The 24,102-nt window shown below is 40.9% G+C and overlaps 1 protein-coding gene across 4 annotated transcripts in view; it reads right to left on the bottom strand.

Annotated features, from left to right (window-relative positions):
- The window catches only part of LRCH1 (leucine rich repeats and calponin homology domain containing 1), a 235,488-nt gene that overhangs the window by 90,677 nt on the left and 120,709 nt on the right, over window positions 1–24,102 (bottom strand). For all 4 annotated transcript variants that reach the window (XM_053563719.1, XM_053563720.1, XM_053563717.1 and 1 more), the window contains exons 2-3: window positions 22,320–22,464; window positions 5,712–5,838 (exon numbers count right to left, since the gene is read on the bottom strand). In XM_053563719.1, the coding sequence (XP_053419694.1) occupies window positions 5,712–5,838; window positions 22,320–22,464 (272 nt within the window). The remainder of the gene's footprint in view (window positions 1–5,711; window positions 5,839–22,319; window positions 22,465–24,102) is intronic.

Raw genomic sequence — 24,102 nt, 5'->3', positions numbered from 1 at the left:
CAAATACTAAAAATAAAAAAAGAAAGAAAAAAATAATAATTAAAAAAAAAAGAAGTCTGCAGACCCCTAATCTGAATGTTGGTTCCACAGTACCAAACACAAAGATACTGCCCACTTGTACCAACTCTATTTTGTAACATTCTCCCGTTCACTTTCAGCCGTTCATGGCCTGCCACAACTTTAATGGCAAAACCAGTTGAGTCAGGAACTCCAAAGAAAGAAATCAAGGTCTCTGTCCATGCGGCGCTTACAGCCCAGGTGAGAAGATGATGGCTAAGTTGGGGTGTGGACATGCATCAGAAAAGCCTGGTTTTGACTCCAGCTTCACCACATGGTAGCCTCATGGGTTTGTGTAAGTAATTCCAAGACTGAAACGTGTTCATAAAATGTAAACATGATAGCTACTTTGCCCTGTACCTAGCAGAATGTCCGGTATACACTAAGTGCTTAGTAAATGCAAACGCTTTACCACTTCCCCCCATAGAAAACACACGCAGATAAACAGACTCACAAAGCACATACAGCTATAGCTGTGAGGTGACAGCTGGTACAGAAAGCATTCAGTGGGGCCAGCACAGGCAGAATACAGTAGATCATTCCCATCAGAAATGAAGCAGGAAGGGCTGAAGTTCTAAGATTCTGCAAGTTCTCCTGCACCTGCTACAAGGTGTAAGTCCAACCCAGCCGCTCTTGAGCCAAGAAAAGGATGTCTCAGTACTGCCCCTTAGTGGCTTCTTCATGGGAGGAGGAACAACCACTTCTGGACATTGTCTGCACAATCTTAAATGGCTGGACATGTCAAGGACAGAATGGAAGTGCTTTTGATTTGAAGATTCTTAGATAATTGTCATAGATTTTTTTAAAGCAAGATATTGTTTCCCAACTCAAATTACTTCTCAAAATGAGAAAGGATAACTGCTTTTGCGCAGATGGCTAAGGTTATGTGTTTTTGTAAGTGAAACTGAATCTGGAATGTTCAGTCACCCCTGGAAGAAAAGAAAAGTGTTACAATTCATTTTAAGATACCCTGAGTCTGATGTAAAAAAATTAATTTTTTTTTTTTTCAAAATAGTTAACCAACACTGCTTAGAGCCTCATCAGCTGAGCAATTTTATCAGCACAGAGCACTCCCGCCTTTAAGTCTTTGGAATGCCTGTGGAGTCTGCCACCAGGAGACTACAAAATAGAAGCCTCTTACCCCGATTCTAGAACTACTTCAGGCCCTCCAGGGAATTCTTTTTTTCTCCAGTTGATAGCTAAATATAATCTGATATCGTCATCTATGGTAACACTACTATTTTAAGCAAAAAGATAATAAAAGATAAGTAAGAATGGATGGAAAGTAATCTTTTTTTAGTCTGTGACCTTAAGCAAGGCCAGTCACTCCCTGTGTTAAACAATCACAATTTATTAAATTTGCAGCAACTTCACAAACAAATGCTTTTCACAAAGATCATGCTTGCTCACACACACGTGGCCACTAGCCACATGTGATCACTCAGCACCAGCAACCTGCCTGGACCAATCTGCGATGTGCTGTCAGAGTAAATAAAACACACACTGGATTCTTAAGATTTAGTATAAAAAAATGTAAACTCTCTCATTAATATTTTTTTACATTGTATACAAGTCATAATATTTTGGGTCGTGCCTGTAATCTCAGCACTTTGGAGGCCAAGGCTGGAGAACTGCTTCAGGCTAGGAGTTCAAGACCAGTCTGGGCAACATAATAAGGCTTTATCTCTACCATAAAATTTAGCCAGGTAGGGGTATGTGCCTGTAGTCACAGCTACTTGGGAGGCTAAGGCTGGCAGATCCCTTGAAGCCAGGCATTCAAGGCTTCACTGAGCTATGATCATGCCTTGGCACTCTAACGTGGGTGAAAGGATGAGTCACTGTCTCTAAATATGTGTGTGTGTGATTTTACTTGCTTCTTTGTATTTGTGTAGATGTGGCTACCAACCAGTACATGTAAAATCATGTTTGTTGCTCATATTCTATTTCCACTGGACAGTGCTGAGTGAGGGTGTTGCAGCTCAGGTTACAACTTAGCTACGTGACCTTCCATACATTGCTCACTGTCTCTCTGCCTTGGGTTTCTTCATTTGTAAGATATCAAGAGCTTATATTTGATGCCTTTTATAACCCCCTATAGTAGCTCAAACATCTACGACTTGGGGGTTCAGTGGTTACTGCTAGTGGAGAAAAGACACAAGGACCAGGTGCCATACCCAGCACGACAGCACTATAACTAGGGTGTAGGGCAGTCTTCACTAGAGCTGCATCCAGGACAGAAGGCCTAAGAAAAGCTGGGTGCTCCCTGAGAGCCATCCAGCAGCTCAGTGTCCCAGAGCTGGAGACAGCACTGTTCACACAGCTGATGAAGGGTATTTGAGGAAAGCCCTGCTCTGGTATGGGACTGGCTCCCGGGCTCAGCACACACATGCCTCCTGCCAACAGATGAGCTGGTCCACAGCTCAAGAGCACAGCTGTGGATGGGTGGCATGTGGTGTTACTTACACCCAGGGTCCATGGGACAGAAACACAAATCAGCTGCCAAAAAGTTCCAGAAGACTGACCTCAGCAAAATGCTATCCCTCTCTGCATAGGAACCCAAGAAGCAGGGAAACAAAAAAACAACTTGTCAACATTTTTACAATTGCCAAAAATGTGCAACCCACCAAGATGTCCTTTGGTATATGAAAAGATGAATAAATGGTGGTATATATCCAGACAAAGGAATGCCATTTAGCACTGAAGAAAAAAGAGCTATCAAGCCATAGGGCATGGAGGAAATTTAAACACTTAACAGTCAGTGAAAGAAGCTGTATAATCCCAACTATATGGCATTCTGGAAAAGGCAAAACTATGGAGTTGGTAAAACAATCAGTGGTTACCCGGGGTTGGGGTCAGGGCTGAACAGACAGAGCATAGGCATTTTTAGGGCAGTGAAAACACTCGGTGCAATATTGCAGTGGTAGATTAGTCCAAGTCCACAGAACATACAACACCAACAGAGAACCCTAACCTGCACTACGAACCTTGGGTGACAGTGATGTACCAATGCAGCTTCATCAGCCATGACAACTACACCATGGTGGCAGGGGTGCTTGTTCTGGGAGGCCAGGCATGTGTGGGGGCGGGGGGGGGCACATGGGGTGACCTTTTATATTCCTCTCAATTTCGCTGTGAATATAAAACTGCTTTAAAACATAAAGTCTACTTTTAAAAACCTTGTTATTCATACTGTAGTTGCAAGGTCTAATCCAACTTTTAGCAACCACAGTTTATCATTCTCCTAAAAGAAGCATTACAAAAGAAAAAGCAGCACATCACTATCAATTTCATCAACAGCATTATTTGGTGTATTTTTCTTCCTGAAACCAGTTAATGGCTTCTTCTGAATCACCTGGACTATAACACCAAGTCTCCTTATGCTCCCCACCCCCTCCAACCCCTCCAAGGCACAGACCTAAGGGTCTTCACAATCTTCCCCAGCCACCTTTCCAGGCACACTTGTCACCATTCACCAACAGCAGGCAGCGACATCTACGGTGCCTGTCAGGTGTCAGACAGCCAGGATGCAACAGCAAGGAAGATGTTCCTGTGCTCGGGCAGCTTTCTGGGTATAGGGTTGCTGGCACAGAGCAAGCCAAGTAGAAAAACACCTGTGATTCTATAAAAATTCAGCAATAAATACAGGGTGCCTGCTTAGGGAGCATCTCACTCAGAATTGGAGGATCCAGGGAGACTTTTGGGAGGAAGAGATCTAACTTGACTAAGAACGAACCAAGAAAGGAGGGAGAAGGAAGAGAGAGCCTATGCGCACAAGTTGGAAGTGAACGTGAACAGGGCGCATTCTCAGAAGGCAGAAGCTTTGAGTGTGAAGGGCCAGTGGCGGGGGATGAAGCTGGAGAAGAGAGTAGGGCCGACCTCAGAAAGCCCTGACTGCCCTGTGAAGGAGCCGCCGGTGGCCTGAATGAGGCAGTGTACATGAGGATGGCGCGCCCGGCCCCGTCCTACAGAGATGCCACAAGATTAAACCCCTGCCCGCTCCCCAAGTCCACAGGGTCTTCCAGCCATTTTTCCTTTGCACGGACTACCCCTTTCCTTGAATGTGTCCTTCAACCTGTCTTCTTTTTTCCTTCTAGGAAATCTCACATGGCTTATTTAAGGGGCCTTAAAGTTCTCATCTTATAAACCTTCCCCAGCATCAGTCATCCCTGACCTCGTGTACCTACTTCTTGTAATAAAACTTTGGTGGAATTGGGTTGGGGAATGTCTGCCCACATTATAATGTTTTCTTTCAGAATTGCCCCTTTAGTGGCAGCCGGACAGCCACGTCTGGGCAACATGACTGTGTGCCTTGGGTACAGGTGATCAGTCGGGGAGGACCAAGATCTTGCCTCTCAATGAGAATGTAAGGCTGAGAGAGGCTAGCAGGTCTCTGTAAGGCGCTTTACCTGGGAGAACATTTAAACGTGGGCGACCTCTGCTACCGTATGGAAAAGCAGAGAATGAACTGCTCCCATAGTCCTTGACAAAGAGCTCCTGTCTGCTCTAGCTGCTCATGTTCTGTGACCAAATGTCCTGACACGGAGGGATCCAGCAGACCCTGCATCTTTCTAACCAACCCCGACATTTGGTCTGAGCTAGTTGGATTTCTTACAGTGCTATCAAATAAGGTCTGAAAAAAATACTTTATAGATCTAATGCCCTTCTCCAGGAAGTTTTCATCTCCATAAAAAAGTCAATGACACACATGTGATGTGGGTGCTGTCACCCTCCTGGCCAGTTCCCACTGCAGATGTGACTACGTGGTCATGGAATTCTCTATCTGGGTCTCATGTGCCACCAGCGCATAGGCAGGTGGCCTCAAAGCAGAAGCCACATAAGACAAAACTCACTGATCACCAATGTTCTAGACTGGAATCTACTGGAGGACAGGGACTGTGTCTTTTTCTTCATTTTAATTACATGGAGCCCTGTGCTTGACACAGGTCAGTGTGAAATAAGTTCTTGCTTGGAGAAAACATTGTGATTATTATGTCTTAGCCCATGTGCACTACCACTGCTCACTCCTGCCTCTTCACTCACCCATGTTAGCTCACTGGAAACCCAGAAGGATTCATTCTTTTCCATTTTAGAAACAAGGTAAGTAATTAACCTAGGAGTGAAAGCCTAAAATAGAACAGTGCATCTCGGCCTCAGGCACACATTTATCACCCATCTCTGCCCATCCGGAACTTGTTCTTCTTTTCTATCTGGGGAGACACAGTCACATTTTAAAGTTACGTCGATTTGGGACAATGGTTTCTAAAATACTTACAGAATCAGAGCACTTTGTTCTTTCTGATTTAATTATATGCCTTCATTAAGTGTGGCCTACTAACTTATTTGTAGATTACCTTCCCCGCGTAGCCACCATTCTTCATAACTTTATATGAGCTATATAAACTGTATCTAACTACAGTAGGATCATCTGTATACTTCAGGAGCTCTAAACCAAAGGAAGCCTGTAAATTTCAGGAACTATATCTGTCACAGCAAAGCCAAGGCTGTTGCTCTCCCCGCTTAATGTCCTTGTCATACACTGCCCTCTAACAAATTGGCTCCTCCTTGTCCAACCGTAGCAAAGTCTTTCTGAATACCGTCCCGGGCTATGATCAGTCAACCAATGAAAAAAAGCATCTTAAAAATTGGTAACATACCAACTCCATTAACTGTTTGAGCTGACCTATCTCTTCTGGTAATGATCCAAGTTTGTTGTTACTTGCGATTAAGACTTTGAGAGGCAGACCACACAGGCAGGCGGGCAGGGCGGACAGCTGATTTCGACTGCAAAGACAATACAACAAGAACACACGTAAACAGAAAGGCCACTTCGTACTGTCTGTGAACACGTTTTTAACAAGAAAGGAAAATGAAGTGATCTGAGAAGACATTTTACAAATACAAAAGTGCAATGCATTTCCTGTATAGGTAATAACACAAATGACAAGTGTGTAAGAAATAAAAAATGAGCTGGGCACAGTGGCTCGCACCTGTAATCCTAACACTCTGGGAGGCCGAGATGGATAGATGGTTTAAGCTCAGGATTTTGAGACCAGGCTGAGAAAGAGGGAGACCCTGTCTGTACTAAAAATAGAAAAACTAGCTGGGCACTGTGGCAGGCACCTATAGTCCCAGCTACTTAGGAAGCTGAGGAAAGAAGATCTTTTGAGCCCAAGAGTTTGAGATTGCTGTGAGTTATGATGATGCCATGGCACTCTACCCAAGGCAACAGAGTGTGACTCTGTCTCAAAGAAAAAAAAAAAAATCAAAAATATATTTTAATTTAACAAAAGTCCTAGGCAGTCCTGAGGGAGACAACTTCCCCAAAAGAAGAAATGTCATCAAGCTATGGGCAGAAGCTGAGTCCTCCACCTGCCAGGAGACAGATGGACAGCACATCCTGCCCAGCCCGCAGCAACGGGGAGCTGGTGACGATTGTCTCTCCTGATGATGCCTGGAGAAAACTCAGCTGGGACCAAAGCAGCCACAGCCAGCAAGTATCCTGGCCTTCATTTTAGTACTGATGGAGAAGATAATTTTGCTCCAGTTCAAAATGACCAGGCCAATTTCCAACGTTTTCACTCAGCTTCCCTTTGTTAAACAAACAGATAAACAAAGACCCAGTTGCTACAGTTAAAGTCTGAGTGGGTATCTGCACTAGAGCTAATTAAAAAAAAAAGGTAAAGTTGGTCTTCTGGCAAAGTGAAACTGGAGCCCAGAGGGATTTAGCTCCACAGAGTAGCCAAAAAAGGCCTGAGTTTCCCCTCTGCTCTGCGTGACGTCTCTAGCCAGATGTCTCCCAACTGCCTATTATCAAAGCTTAGTTTTCTGAAAGATACAAAAATATTAGATAAATGAAATCTATGAATCATGCATATTTATAAGTCAGTCTTCTATGTCAACCTCCTCCACAAAGCTCTTTTTCTGCTACCAAGTGAAGAGACAGATGGTTTCCCACTTGCCTGACTTTTCATTCTCTGCCATTCTGGTGATGATGCTGAGGACCACACAGTGAAACATCTAAAAATCTGTGTGTCATTTATTTCTACCATTTTAAATTTCTGTGTGTTTGTGAACACATGGCTAAAGTTTCAGAAGTTGGTTCCTATGTGAGTGTATCTGCAGAGGCAAGGGGCAGAAACAGACTGGAAAAACTCCAGAATATGCCAGTGGTCATTTCGGAGTGTAATAGGTACAATGAGTGGTGGTGGGTTTTTTTTTTTTAAATACTTGGCTGTATTTTCTAAAATTCCTAAAAGTGCTTTATAATCAGGGAAGAAATGTCATTATAAAATGATACACTTGATCTGGGGACTTGTGACATGTGTGTTCTATTTGTGAAAATTGACTGAGATGTCCACTTATGATCTGTGTACTTTTCTGTATATGTGCTATATTTTAATTAAAAATTTTACTTTCCCTTCCCCTACCAGATGAGGGGACAGGAATCTGGTTAACCAAAGGGCATGGCTAACTGATGGGCTCAGAGGAAGAAGGCGTTGTGCTGTGGAAAGAATCTTTCTAATCTGGGTACTCCCCTGGAGACACTGATATTGGTACTGCTCCCAGCACCCAATGCCCAGGTAACTAGGTTTTAGCAAGAAAAGACACAACCATAGTTCTCTCCATAGCCCAGATCCACAAAGAAAGCTATTTCCAGAATGAGGCAGAAGAAGAGCTTTCGCAAAGAAGGTCTAGCAGAGGGAGAGCCCTCCTCGGGGCTCCCTGGCACAGAAGGACCAGCTGTCCCTTCACTTCCCCTGGCTGGGAGGACAGAGAGGATAAGGGCAATGGGCCCTGGCACTCTCCCCTGCTCTCTGAGGGCAGTGGAGGGGGCAGCCAGGGCTGCCAGCCTGTCTTCCTGTGCTCTCACATCCCTCCCATTGCCCTCTCTCCCTGCAGGGGCCCAGTGGGGCTCTTTTGGCTGGTGGAAGGGTCTTCCTGGTACCCTGCTCCAAAAGAGGTTCCTTAGAGGTTACTTCTGGAAAAGAGAGCTCAGTTTACTGAAAGGTGACAAGTAATTAATTTGAAGTGTAACTCGGTGGTTATAAAATGTTTATTAATATGCAATTTCATAAAGTGAGGATTGGAAAATAAAATAGTTAGCAGTTCTATTACTTTATTCAGCTGACTGCAGAATAGCAGCTCCAGCCCTCTGCAGTTATTTTATTTATTTATTTTTTGGATGGGGCTGGGTTTGAACCTGCCACCTCTGGTATATGGGGCCAGTGCCCTACTCCTTGAGCCATAGGTGCTGCAATTCTATTACTTTAAAGCCTTACTTAAATTTCCTTTTAAAAGAGGACGATGAGAACAAAGATCAGATATTCCAGAAATGTCTACATGCCTCTATCTTCGGCAGAATTAACAACCACCGATCTTTCCTATGTTTCTTTGCTCGAAAACTATTCCTAGTCTCAGTACTTTGGTTCAGGCATCTAACCAGATTTGCAGATACAGAATTGGGAAAGTCATTCATCATACTATTTTAAGCAATGCCAAGGCAAGGCGGCTCTGCTCATTCAGATTCATGAGTATTTGAGATTACATGGGCTTACTCTCCCTGTAAATCTTCCAGGGTGGGTACTAATTTAAAATAAGACAAAATTTAAGCTTGTGAAAGCATTCATGTCTCTTTGATGGGAATGAATGCTTTTTGCACTAAAAGCTGCTGATGGAGTAGTCTACCTACTATTTATGCCACGTACATTCCTTGTTTACACTGTTATTAATCATCTATAGACTTACAAAGCCATGATGCCAAGAATTTAGTCATAATGCGCCATTCCACAGACCGGGGGCACGTTTCTTCAACTTCAGCCATCTGCTCCCTCAGCCTCTACTTCATATATTTTATCACAGGATGTTTCTGTATTACTTGTAATTTCCCCAATAGAAAAAGGAAATACATGTGCATACAAAAACCCATTAGTTCTCCAGCAAATATTTAGACAGGAGAGGAGAAGCTGCATGCCCTTTTATCCTCCTAACCCACTGAAGACCACAGCAGTAGCCTTAGCTTTTTGAAACCACTCATCTGGCAGCAATTTTTCTCAAGAAAATAAGCACCTCAGGCCACAATCCACTACCCTACCCCTGATGGTCTCCTGCAGCTTCAGTGCTATAAACAGACTCTTTGCAGAAAGAACATTTAAAAATATGGCCACACAGTTTCTGATAAGGGAATGGCCAGCATTTATTTTCAAACCTAACCTGTGGGCCACATCTAAAAGTAAAATCTATTTTCTTTTCTTTTTTCGGCTCACAAATTGCAAAAGAGTATATATTGTGGGAGAAAAGGGCTGCTCATTTAGAAGTAGAAATTATAGACACAGTCGTGGTGGCCTCGGGCCATCACCAGACCTGAGCTTGCCCCCAGCCCCATCTTTTGCCACTGTCGCTGCCCAGATGAGAAGGGAGGCAGTGGGCTTTGACCAGAGCCGTGTTTATGGGAAAGCTTCTTCTTCATCTTTTACACTTGAACATCTCCCTGAAAGATTTATTTGCCTGTTTCCTCATTTCTAGATGAAATAAGGTAGCTCAACAAAATCAAAACAGTTTTGGTAGCCTACATTTGCAGGATAAATTTCTCTTGGTTTTAAGTACCAGTATCCCTCACTTAATTTCCAAATTAAGTAATTCATGAACCGAGTCATTTCATATGGTTTTAGTTTGACAGTCTTTATTTTAATGTATTATGACGATGGCACTTTTTGATGTACATATCTTAAGACTTAGTGTTAGTATCTGAAACCGTTCATTATTATTTTATCAAATGGTTATTTTCCTTAAAATATGTGATTATAAAGACATGCTATATTCTTACAGCTGACTTTATTATCAGGACTAGCACTTGTTTTTCTTAATTCTACTGGAATATACCTCTATATTTTTAGTGTTTGAGTTCACTTAATAATGGACATAGAAAATTATTTTTAATTAGAAAATAATTTTTTAAAAATTTGTAACAGATGTCCCTACTCAATTGGCTACTTGGTGTGGCAGCAAGGCTGCCAATTGTGAAATTCGAATACCTGCGTTCAAATCTTATCTTTGTCCCAAATCATCTCTATGATGTTAGGTAAGTCACTGAATCTCTCTGGTTTTGTCGGCTATGAAACAGAGATACATAACCTAACTAACATGAGATTTTAGAAGAAAACATGGTTGGAAGATTAAACCATAACCAATACTATATCCATATAGGAAGATTAAACCATAACCAATAGCTAATAACCATAACCAATACTACATCCATATAGGAAGATTAAACTATAACCAATAGCTAATAACCATAACCAATACTATATCCATATAGGAAGATTAAACCATAACCAATAGCTAATGTGGCAGAGCAGAGGGTAATTCCCCCCAAATAGCGTGTGTGTTCAGCTTGGTTTTACAGTCACGTGTTACTTAATAACATGGGTACATTCTGAGAAATGTGTCCTAAGGCTATTTTGTCACTGTGCAGACATCAGTCCATACTGAGACAAACCTGATTGTGCAGTCAACCCTACTCCCCATCCAGACTACTGGTATAGTCTGTAGCTTCTAGTCTGCAGACCTGCATACTGTGTTAGGTTGGGAATACTGCAGGCAACTGTAACACAGTGGCAAGCATATGCATACGTAGTAAACACGGGAAACACAGAAGAGGTAACAAGTTGCACTACAACATTATGACCACTCAGACAGCACTAGGTGAGAGGCACTTTTCAGCTCTATGATAATCTCAGGGACCACCATCATATGTGCGGCCCATCACCGACTGAAACATCATTATGCAGGGTAAGACTGCATTTATTAACTTACTGTATTCCTAAGTGCTAAAATGTCAGCCTTTTTAAAATGTGGTTTAATGCTTCACTCCTTGAAAATACACACCAATTAAAAATAAAGATGGTTGGGGGAGGGGGGAGGAGAGAAGAGGAGAGAAAGAAGAGAGGGGGACTGGTGAGCTCCCACCTAATGGGCACAACGTAAGGGTACACGGCACACCTCCTGGGTGCAGGACACAACTATGGGAGAGACTTTACTTAACCAATATAAACACTGTAACCTACTCATTTGTAGCCTCATAGTAATCTGAAATTTAAAAAAAAAGGAAAAAAAGAAACATGGTTGCTCAGAGACATGCTGGGAAGAACTAGGCTGGGCTATAAAATTTCAGCCCAAAGCAAACCAAGTACCTATTTCCACTCTGGTTAACCAACACTAGAACATATAATCCTATGAATGATCTTTTCTTTCCCAGCTTTAACTCCAGGATGTTATCATTTCTCTGGGAAAACATGAATACTCAGGGGTCACAGCCTCAAATAGTAACATAAATATTGATATGAAATCATTAACTATCACAATATTATTTGAAAACATGCCATAGGCCTGCACTTAAAGGAGCACACGGAAAACAGGGCAAGTTTCATAGTGCGGACGCCCCAGGTTCACCCAAGACTTCAGTATAAGTCTCAGTAAAGGAAAAGACCAAACGAGTATCCAGTGGTTATTGTTAATGTTTGCTTGAATATTTTTGTCTGTGTTTGGCACTTGACCTACAGTAAACAGCAGTTATTTTACTTTAGTCAAGTAATTTTCCTTTTACAAGATGCCTCACCCAATTTTGTTTTTACATTCTTTTATGCATACCCTATTTGCCTCTCATTAGAGATACAGTAATGTTTTTCTGTTTTGCATATGACACCGGACTGTTAATTGTCTTCACACACACAGCACAGCAAACAATATCCATAGAAAACCATTTCCTGTTTCCCACTTGTTCCATTCTGAAAAATCCACCAAGCAAATGTCTCCCCTAATGACTGAGTGCTTCCCCCTCACCACCAGCCCTGGCCCCCAGCATTCCCACCATCATTATATGTCTGAGACAATTACCAACAACAATAACAAAAACCTGACTCTGAGTTGCCTGTTGGTTATTTTGGTCAACTTTAATTTTATGCTCTAAAACAAAACATCAAATAGAGACTATCTTTATGCTCAGACAACTAAAAATTATATTTTACATGAATTTTTTAAGACAAAAATTTAATTAAGACTACACGTATGTGTGAAACCCAGCAGCCCACATTTAAATCTAACTGTGAGAGCGATTATGCGAACTACAACTCAGAGCAGCACAATCAGTTAGAAACATGTTTCAAAACTAGAAACACAGAATCATCACTTCAATTGAATCTAGAACCAGTTCTTGAAAGCTCTACCAACCAGTTTCGCACTCCACACACATAAAAGCTGTTTTGAGAAGGTAACAAATTAATTTTAGAAAACAAAACTGTAAGAAAAGGAAGAAGCAAAAAATGAGTCTCTAAAGCAACCCAGAATTCAGGCAGATTCTGCAACCACTCTTTCACTGTGCATTCTCACTGTGCATATCAGCACCATATTTGGGCTACTGCAACTGAACTGGTCTCCCACAATAACAGCCTATCCGTCTCCTCTTGAGTATAAATAAACCATTCTTAAAAAATTCCAGTTTTTCATATCCTTAACGGTCAGCAACCACCGCTTCTAATGTCTATAGTTAGATTTCAAAGGTCAGTCGGTTGATAACTAACTTCATGTCAATTATTTTCTCTCCTTTCTTCTATGAAATTTCTTCAATTCCAAAAGCATAAGGCCTATATTATGCTTTAAAAACTATTACTTTAAATTTCCATCATTTTAAAAATAAAACTGAATGTTCAAAATCAAGGAAGCTTTGGATGTTCAAAAAGAACTCAATATACAATACCAACAAGAATGTAACAGTAGAACCTCTGTCAGTTGACCACCCAAGAGATTATAACAAACTGGTCGACATACGGAGGTGGTCAATGTAAGGAACTTGGCCTCATGACTGATGCACACACGTGGTGCATGTCCCATCTATGAAAATTAGGTCAACTTAAGGAAATGGTCTACACAGGGAGGTGGTCAACCATGAAGGTTCTACTGCAATTTCTCAAGTATCTTTAGAGGCAACAATGTAAATGTGGGGTTATAAGTTATTAAGCTTATAGTGGCCTAAGCCCCATGTCCTAAAAAAAATGCTGCTATGCAGAACATTGCTGCTGACACAGAGGAAACGATCACCAAATGACTAGAAAAGAGGTACTGGCGCTGGAGCGAATTCTCCTGCTTTCTGGCACTACATTCCAGTTTCCTGTTATCTAGAACAGAACTGTTACTTTTCCATGTCACTCCAACAAAGCCAAGAAAATACATATATATATATAGAAAAAGAAAAGGGGCAGTCTGTCTCACTTTATCGCCCTCAGTACAGTGCCATTGTGTCATAGCTCACAGCAACCTCCAACTCCTGGGCTTAGGCGATTCTCTTGCCTCAGCCTCCCGAGTAGCTGGGACTACAGGCGCCTGCCACAACCCCTGGCTATTGTTAGAGATGGAGTCTCGCTCTTGCTCAGGCTGGTCTCAAACTCCTGAGCTCAAGTAATCCACCCTCCTTGGTCTCCCAGAGTGCTAGGATTACAGGCGTGAGCCACCATGTCCAACCTAGAAAATAAATACTTTTGTACTTTAACATTTTGCCTCACAAAAGAAGAAGATATTGATACCAACTTAAGTGAGCAGAGGCTCCGCAGGTCAGTTTTTACCCAGGGACACTGAGTTAATAAAAAATATTCGTAATAAAAATGAAGAGAAATATTGTTTACCATTTGAAGACGTGTACCTCTCCATCTATTTCTAGGAACTTTTGCGTGCATAATATAGAGTAGCATGCATGAGTATTAGCCTGTGTGTGTCCTCTTTTTCTGATATCCTTGCAAGGAAACAAGTTTTCATAGAGCTTCTGTTGAGTAACTTGAAAACCACTAATATCTAGATTCTTCTTAACTACTCTAATATTTTTACACACTAATACTGTATCTCTCTACAATAATACTACAAATTCCTCTTACTTTAATCAAATGCTAAATCTTTTGCCACTCTTTTCCTTAACCCATATTGCACTTTGTAGGATGACATAGCACACCACAGAGCTTGATTCACCAATTCCACAAATATTTCTTGGGTAGTTATTGCATATAAAGCACTGTGTGAGACCTTAGACAAACAGTATATCATTTATATTCACAACAATCCTGTAACGTTAGTATAAAGACCCCTCCACTTTCCAGACACAAAAACTGACCTTCAGAGAGTTTAAATAACTTGCTCCAAGCTTTGTGGCTACTAAGTAGCTCTGTGCTCAGATTTGACCCAACCGGTCAGGCTTCAGTTCAAAGTCTGTGGTCTCCTTGCTATACAACATAGGCTCTTCATGTTCACTCGGGAGTAAAAAGTGAAGGTGAGCCAGGAAAATTGTAGGAGGAGGGCACAGAATTTCAAGCTTGAGTAAAGAAGTAGTTAATTATTTTGGGGGTGGGGGCAGGGGGTGACAGAGTCTCTCTCTGTTGCCCTGGGTAGAGTGCCACAGGGTCATAGCTCACAGCAATCACAAACTCGGGCTCAAACCATCCTCCTGCCTCAGACTTCCGAGTAGCTGAGACAACATTGCTTGCCATGACGCCTGGCTAGTTTTTCTATTTTTAGTAGAGACAGGGTCTCGCTCTTGCTCAGACTGGTCTCGAACTCCCGAGCTCTGGTGATCCATCTGCCTCAGCCTCTCAGAGTGCTAGATTGTAGTTGATGATTGATTTTTGTAAAAACGGATGGAGGAAGTGGGTCGAAGAAAATTTCTGAGATTTTAACCTAGGCTGCTGGAGAAAAACAGCAGGAGCATGAACAGGAAGAAGGATCCAAAATTCGCTAGTTTAGAAAAGAAAAAAAAAATTGGCTTAAGTTTAGCACATACTGGATTTTGAGCAGTCACTAGGATATTTAAGAGCAACTAAATGGCAGGCAATTGGGGAAATGAGGGCTGGTGCTCAACCAGAGGCAGAAGGTCTTTAGAGAGGAGATTTAAGGACCAAAGCTTTGGAGAAATTTAGCATTAATTCACAGAAAGAGAAAGAACGCCCAGACATGTGGGGAGAGAAGAAACAGAAAAAAGCAGAAAGGCACAAAAGCAACCAGGAAAACACATGACCAAACTGAAGGGTGGAAGGGGCAATGGTATCATTTCCTACACCTGCAGGGTGCCTGCTCCATTCAAGGGCCTGTTCAACGGTGTGATGGGTAAATCTTGTAGTGGTGGTGGTTTGGTGCCCGCAGCACAGTGGTTATGGCACCGGCCAGGCCAGCTAAACAATAATGCCCCTGCAACAACAACAACAACAACAACAACAACAAAAATAGCCGGGCGTTGTGGCGGGCGCCTGTAGTCCCAGCTACTTGGGAGGCTGAGACAGGAGAATCGCTTAAGCCCAAGAGTTGGAGGTTGGTCTGAGCTATGACGCCACGGCACTCTACCAAGGTTGACATAGTGAGACTCTGTTTCCAAAAAAAAAAAAAAAAAAGACGTAGTGGTGGTGATGATGAAGACACTTCCAAAAATGCACATTGTTTCACATTTGTGTGTTCTCTTTTTTTAAATTTCTCTTTTCCAATCTATAGCACGCGTTACAAGACTGGGTAAACTGCAGTGCTTTTAGAGGATAGATAATGAGTTAACTGCTAACGAAATGGCAATGCTCCTAAGGGCTTTTATCTGTCTAGTTAGAAAAATAAATGTAACTTGGAGCTCATTCATTTTAGGACAGCAGAATAAACTTTGAGAATTACTATAGATGAAAAATTTATACAATGAATTAGGAATAGGTGTTTACTTCCTTTCCAGAGCACTGATCTGCAGCACAAAGATCTTACAAAGCTCCTTTAAGATCAGAAGCAGAACTGCAAACAAAACCAAGGAATTTTGACAGAGCTCTGGCTATCAAAGCCATAAAAATCCCTTTTGTGTTTCTCTGTTCTTCACACACACCCCACACACACACACCCCGCCAGTTTAAACACTGATCTAAAACAGAATCTGTATTCAGGTGATATGTACAATGGAAAAATCCTCTCTGGAAGTTTTGCCAAGTACTGTCTATCTTAAAAGGAATGGAATTTGATAAGAAATATCCAATTATTAACTTACTGGCACTTACTAAACCCCATCAGCTACCAATGCCAACATAATTTTACAGGCACAATAATTTCTAAAAGTTTTATGGACCACTGGCTATAGGTTCCACCTTAAAAACAAATGACCAGTGAGCTCTAGAAAAGACAAGCCGTAATTACCCCCTACTTGGCTGACCATGCATGTGGACTGGCTGACCCCACAGCCTCCTCCAACTCTGCCATTCTCTGAAAAATTTTTTCAAATTTAATTCAATTCACTTTGAAATTCCAGCTTGGTTCACTGTGATTGTTGAAAGACTCATCAGATACAACAGTGTGATGGTAAACCCTGTTTTGCTATTAAGACACTGTGTATCTTTCTGCTATCCTGTCATTTCACAAACACAGCCTAGCTAGCAAAGACCAGCTTCTGTGTACTATGCATACACACACTACAGAGGTTCCGTTTTCCCTTTGAGTAAAATAAAATTGTCATGAAAGGATAAGGAATACAAATTTGTATTGAACTGAACAGAACTCCTCTCCCCTTTTCAGTTTAAGCTAGTGTCATCACTTTTCTCACTTTCTAGTGAGAAGAAACACTATCTTGCAGTTAGGACCATCTTCAGAAATGTCATTGCAAGGAGCGGTGACACTTCTTGAAGGCAATTAAAATTATGTTTCAGCTCACAACAAAAAGCATAAAATCTGTGCTTTCTAAGGCAACACTAGCATGCAGGATGCTTCCCCCCATCCTTCCTATAGAGAGCAATACTCTGAGAATTACAGATTATTTTTCAGTATAACTCCCAAAGGAATGTGGGGATACGAGTTACACAGCCATCAGGAAGTTGGCTCTTTCTGCACATTGTTTAGCAACCAAAAGAATGCCAGGCTGCAGAGAAAGCAGCCAACAGATTCCTTTTATGGTGTGATAACATTTTGTTCAAGAGACGGCCCTCTTCTTTATGGGCCATGGCTCAGAATCCTCTGCTAGTAGAGAGATAGGGGAGAGACAGAGGTTTGTAATGAACAAACCAGGCCTGGCGGGAGGGTTTCACCCCAGGAAAAGTAAAACCACTCACCAAGAGTTCTGGAAGCAACAGATCAAATGCTACACAGCACTTTCATTTTCTTGGCAGCCTCTATCCCTGAACTTCTCTACCATGAGACTTTAAACCAAGGTCCCTATTCTTATATTCACAACATCCCTGCTGTTGCCAAGGGTTTTGCTCCTCTGGGTTATTTTATTTTCCTAAAGTACATTTTCTTCGTCAGCCTCATGGACAACAACCTTCTCCAACAACTTAAAATAGATTTTAAGCTTTGTGAGGCTTTCCTGTGTAACTCAGGTTCAAAGTGTTTGTTCCTATATAGAAACAAGTCTTGCTTAATCATTTTTATTGTTCTTGGCTACATTTCTTGAATTAAGACACTTTATAACAGGAAGAGACACAGTGGCACATACACTAAACTAACCTAACCTTTTGTTGCGAACACCAAGAAGCAAAGATTAAAAGCCCAGATCCTTCAAACTCAGGCTGCGTAAACAGTAATAAATTAAGATTTTCCACAAACATAACATTTCTGTCATGTGAGAAAATGTGGGAAGCATTTCAGTGTTTTTAACGGCATTGCACAGTGAAAATTTTTTTCACTTGCTAATTAACTCTATCTCTAGTCTGAGACATGAATAAGGTTGCCGGCACCAAGCAGTCTTTTGACATTTAAAGATAACTTATCAGGTAAGAAGCTGGGTAGGCAGGGACAAACCACCCTTATCATCACCATCGTCATCGTCATTGTTATCATCATCATCACCATCAAATATTTCTAGCTGTTTACTCTGCTGAAATACAGAATAAATGCCAGAGGGCGTACTCGATCTGAAATGTTTCCCATAAATTCAAAGTAGCTTTCCTACTTTGGAGTGTACAAAATTAGTAACTTCTACGTGTGATTTAGGAAGAGAGGGAAAAAAATTACATATAGTGAGAACAGGTATAAATTTAAGTATAGAAACATGAAATTTGAAAAGCAGCTTCTTTGCACTATTTTAAGAAAGACTCATAAGTCTTTCTTCCTAGTTAGGAGAAATAAAAGGAAAAATCCTAAGTACTACAGAAAAAGTATTCGGTGGCAGTCATTTATAAAATCAGATAAACTAGCCATTTGTTAAAGTCTATTTATGTATGTATTTATTTATTTTGAGACAGTCTCACTATGTCACCCTCAGTAGAGTGCTGTAGCGTCACAGCTCACAGCAACCTCAAACTCTTGGGGTCAAGCGAATCTCTTGCCTCAGCCTCCCTAGTAGCTGGGACTACAGGTACTCACCACAACATCCCACTATTTTTTTTTTTTTTTGTCTGTTTAGCAGGCATGGCAGAGTTCAAACACATAAGCCCCAGTGCGTGTGGCCAGCACCCTAACCACTGAGCTACAGGTACCAAGCCAAGTCCTTTTAGAACATGCTATATTTGATAGAGTCTATCAGAAGGATGGGCTCAAAAGTAATTTACGATTTCTTTAACTTTCTGACTTCCCCATATATGTAACTGAATAATAATGCCATGCATTGATTATATATTAATACTTCTATCTTGAATACAAAACCAGGGAATTTTGACAGAGCTCTAGCTATCAAAGCCATAAAAATCCCTTTTGTGTTTCTCTGTTCTTCACAACCCCCCCCCCCATAGTATACATGTCTAAGAAGGAAGCTTATATGTATAAGCAACTCAGTAACTCTTCTACAAGGCAGTGTGTGTACAGCACCCCAAATCCCTGTTTCTTCTTAGAGTGAGGGGATTCAAAGTCTCTTTCCAAAGTCCAAGGGGTGCAAATGTCATAGTAGGACAGGAATGGGTAAATAACAGGCCATGTTATATGGGGGGGGGGATACATAGTATAAGCTTCCTTCTTAGACATAATATCCCATTTATAACTAGTACAGAAGAAAAGAAACTAGATTGAAGCAACTCAGTAACTCTTCTACAAGGCAGTGTGTGTACAGCACCCCAAGTCCCTGTTTCTTCTTAGAGTGAGGGGATTCAAAGTCTCTTTCCAAAGTCCAAAAGTCAGTGACGTCTACCATGCCTCTTCACCATACCCAGTAAGAAATGTAGTTTATTTTGTTGACTTATTAAATTCATGAGGAGCAAAAAAGACGTGAAAAAACCACAACAGCCAATCTGGTTGTGCAGGAGACACCAAGCTGTGATGACACACAGGTACAATATTCCAAATCCATCCTAGTTACTAGGGGTGGCTGGCAGTGAGGTGGCAGTTTGAGGACAAGGAGAGCTCACACAGACAACACTATCATGTGGGGAACACTATTCAACATCTTAGAAGACTTTACAATTTAATTAGATGCTACTGGTATTTTCTGGATAACATTACGTATTTACAAGCTAACAAATGTGACAGTCACTATTTCACAGCTATAAGTAAATCTTTTGGGCAAAAACAAGAATGCATTCTACTTCAAATCACTCCCAAATTTAGAAATAACACAATCTCAAGCATCCAGTACCTAAAAGACATGTGTCAACTATTTCCAGTGATCACACTGGAATTGAAGCCCATTTTCTCAATCACTTTAAAGTTTACAAATGGATACACATTTGTATCCATGTATCCATGCAGTAAATTTTATAGGTGGTATCAAAAATTATTATGTGTGTATATATAGTATCTGGCTTTCAAAAAAGTTTAGAGGATGTCCATATATTTTTCATACGCCCTTATACAATATCTCTGAGAGGTAAGACATGGTTTCTGTTAAATTTATCCATTTGGTTAACAAATTCTTTCAAAGAGCATACAATTTAATGCAAGAGAACAGGTCACACATGTAGTGATTGTAAGCAAAAGATGTGAGCAAAAAACAAACAGAACAAACCAAAAATAACCAATACAAAGGGAAGAAAAGAGAGAGGCAAACATGAAATTGAATACATTTGAAGAACCCCTGTAAGCTGACCACCCAAGAGAATGTAACAAACTGGTCAACATACAGAGGTGGTCCGCATAAGGACCAGGCCTACTGGATTCATATATAAAGGTAGAGCATGTTGCTGAATAAAAATTTGGTCTACTTAAGGAGGTACGCCATATCAGGAGGTAGTCAACTACAGAAGTTCCACTGTAATTACACAAAGAAAACAAAATTTAAAGAATGGGTGCTTGATGCTCCCTTTACCTAGGAATTCATCACAAAACTCTGTTTATCATGTGCCACCCCGTCCTTTTCAGCCTTCATCAGTTTCCTGACTTCTCTGTTTCTGCCTTAAAGAATCCTGAGATCCACCCTCCAATATGTTCTTCTTATCCATCTGAGGATAACAATAATCTTCTACATTCAGACAGGTGCAACATGAAAATCATTATACCCAAACCAATTTTACTAATCTAAAAATGCATATGAATTTAAGGTTCTATCAGCTAGTCTTATTAGAATTTTAAAATCTGTATCATCCTAGAAGAAAAATGTCATCTATACCTCAAAATTTCTCAGTGCACATGAACTTAATATTACCAAGCAAAGTTAAATATGTCGCCTTATTGCACAGGACTACCAGGGGTGCAAATGTCATAGTAGGACAGGAATGGGTAAATAACAGGCCATGGTATATGCTGTCCCTTTTGTGGGTTGGGATTAGGGGACAGATGTCTTGGGGAGATACTGAACCAAAATCTACAAATAACCACTATGCTTGCTTCACCAGGCAATTCCAAAAAAATTAACATATTTTGCTATGACAGAAATAGCAAGAAAACTCCAAATAGATGCATTATAGAAATCTGCAGAAGTAAAGGTTAGATATCTGAGTCTCCTGATCATCCTAACAGTAACTTACACTTCACTTACCAAAAATAAGTTGAGGCCACTTACAGACTGCCTAGGATTTTTTTCAATCCTTATGAAAAACAACTACACATCTATGGAAATGCAATAAAAGAAGAGAAGAGCTATAATCTCAGTAGCCAACTAAATCAAAACTAAAAAAACACTGGCATAATTACCTATCACAAATTGATGCTAAACCTGTTTCATTAGGAATTTGGAACTTTGAAGATGAGTATACTAGTTACACTGCACAAACCTTGCTAATCAGATACTGCCCTTTACACACCAAGGTGATGCAATTGACATGGGGAAAGGTTACATACAGGCTTGAACCTGGAAACCTTGTTTTTACAGTAGAGACAGATAAGGTGAAACAGCTCCCCTTTCTCTCTTAGCATCCTAGATGTGAGGCAAGAATTTAGAATATGACCAGAGAGCATCCAGCTGCAAAGTCTAAAACCACAGCCTTGAAATAACTGACTTTCTTAATTTCAGGGCTACTGAGGAGCATTTTATGTTGCACTGTGCTGTGCATAATTAATCAATGCCGATTACTAAGCCACCCTTAGCAAACGTTGGCCTAATTTGGTGGGATGTAAAGAGAGGAAACTTCATCCTGGAGTTGCTCAGAGCTCCTGCTTAACTTTTTAAGGAAGCTGAAAATGAATGGACTCAGTCAGTACTGGATGGCAAAGCCCACTGCTATCAATAACCTCCAAAGACCAGCAAGACTTTCTTGGTTTTTGCCTGGATTTGTTCTAACAACCAAGCTCTTTTTCATTTCCTGTCTCCTTCTCCCTCCAAAATATTCGTGAATACTTGAAAACAATATGCCTACAACCTTATAAGCACCAATTAGACAAAGTATAAATGATGCAATATAAATCATTTTTTAAAAAATCTTGTCATATTGACATGCAGAAAACTCTAGCACCAAAAACAGTGTTTTTTTTTTTTTTTTTTTGAGACAGAGTCTCACTCTCTTGCCCTGAGTAGAGTGCCATGATGTCATCTTAGCTCACGGCAACCTCAAATTCTTGGGTTTGAGCAATCCTCTTGCCTCAATCTCCTGAGCAGCTTGGACTATGGGCATTCACCACAGACTGGACTAGTTTTTCTACTTTTAGTAGAGACAGGGTCTTGCTCTTGCTCAATCTGTTCTCCAACTCCTAAGCTCAAGCAATCCACCCGACTCAGCCTCCCAAAGTGCTGGGATTGCAAGCATGAGCCACTGTGCCCATCCACCAAAAATAGCATTAACAACACTACAAATTTATTACAAAAAATATTTCTTAAAAAATCTTGGTGTAATTTACTTGAAAGAGTGATCAGAAATGAAAGCATAATGATTTTATATTTCATTCATTCAGTCTGATTACAACTTTTCTAGTTCACCTACCTCAAGTTCAGGTATGTCAGCATCTGCAGATTGACAATGGCCTCAGGAATGACTCGGATACAGTTGTGGTACAGATTAAGAATTTCCAGTGATACGAAATGGCACAATTCCATTGGAACTTCAACCAGTCTGTTTTTAGATAAATCTATGAGAAAGAGGAAGAATATTTTGTCAATAAATTGTCAACATAATCAATACAATCTTATCAACCATGGGCACTGTTTTTCTTAATATTATAAATTTAGACAAACATTATCCATTTTCTTGCACCTCTGTTACTGCTGCCTTGTGATTTCTATTTCCTGGTCAAATTCAGGGACACGTGAGATGTGAAAAAGCAAGAGTACTGCTGAAACTATTTAGCTACAGGCACTGTCCTAAAGGGGAACTTTATTTTTTTTGAGACAGAGTCTCACTATGTCGCCCTAGGTTGAGTACCGTGGCGTCACAGCTCACAGCAACTTCCAACCTTTGGGCTTACGTGATTCTCTTGCCTCAGCCTCCCAAGTAGCTGGGACTACAAGTGCCCGCCACAACACCTGGCTATTTTTCTTGCTGTTGTTGCAGTTGTCATTGTTGTTTAGCTGGCCTGGCTATGCTCGAACCCGCCAATCTGGGTGTATGTGGCCAGCACCCTACCCACTGAGCTACGGGCACTACCCTAAAGGGGAACTTTTTTTTTTTTTATTGTTGGGGATTCATTGAGGGTACAATAAGCCAGGTTACACTGATTGCAATTGTTAGGTAAAGTCCCTCTTGCAATCATGTCTTGCCCCCATAAAGTGTGACACACACCAAGGCCCCACCCACCTCCCTCCTTCCCTCTTTCTGTTTCCCTCCCATAACCATAATTGTCATTAATTGTCCTCATATCAAAATTGAGTATATAGGATTCATGCTTCTCCATTCTTGTGATGCTTTACTAAGAATAATGTCTTCCACGTCCATCCAGGTTAATACGAAGGATGTAAAGTCTCCGTTTTTTTTAATGGCTGAATAGTATTCCATGGTATACATATACCACAGCTTGTTAATCCATTCCTGGGTTGGTGGGCATTTAGGCTGTTTCCACATTTTGGCGATTGTAAATTGAGCTGCAATAAACAGTCTAGTACAAGTGTCCTTATGATAAAAGGATTTCTTTCCTTCTGGGTAGATGCCCAGTAATGGGATTGCAGGATCAAATGGGAGGTCTAGCTTGAGTGCTTTGAGGTTTCTCCATACTTCCTTCCAGAAAGGTTGTACTAGTTTGCAGTCCCACCAGCAGTGTAAAAGTGTTCCCTTCTCTCCACATCCACGCCAGCATCTGCAGTTTTGAGATTTTGTGATGTGGGCCATTCTCACCGGGGTTAGATGATATCTCAGGGTTGTTTTGATTTGCATTTCTCTAATATATAGAGATGATGAACATTTTTTCATGTGTTTGTTAGCCATTCGTCTGTCGTCTTTAGAGAAAGTTCCATTCATGTCTCTTGCCCATTGATATAAGGGATTGTTGGCTTTTTTCATGTGGATTAATTTGAGTTCTCTATAGATCCTAGTTATCAAGCTTTTGTCTGATTGAAAATATGCAAATATCCTTTCCCATTGTGTAGGTTGTCTCAGTGCTTTGGTTGTTGTCTCCTTAGCTGTACAGAAGCTTTTCAGTTTAATGAAGTCTCATTTGTTTATTTTTGTTGTTGTTGCAATTGCCATGGCAGTCTTCTTCATGAAGTCTTTCCCCAGGCCAATATCTTCCAGTGTTTTTCCTATGCTTTCTTGGAGGATTTGTATTGTTTCATGC

The sequence above is a fragment of the Nycticebus coucang genome, chromosome 15 (assembly GCF_027406575.1).
Source record: "Nycticebus coucang isolate mNycCou1 chromosome 15, mNycCou1.pri, whole genome shotgun sequence".
Classification (NCBI taxonomy): domain Eukaryota; kingdom Metazoa; phylum Chordata; class Mammalia; order Primates; family Lorisidae; genus Nycticebus; species Nycticebus coucang.
Note: the sequence above shows the minus strand (reverse complement) of the source record. Positions and strands in the feature narration are given on the sequence as shown.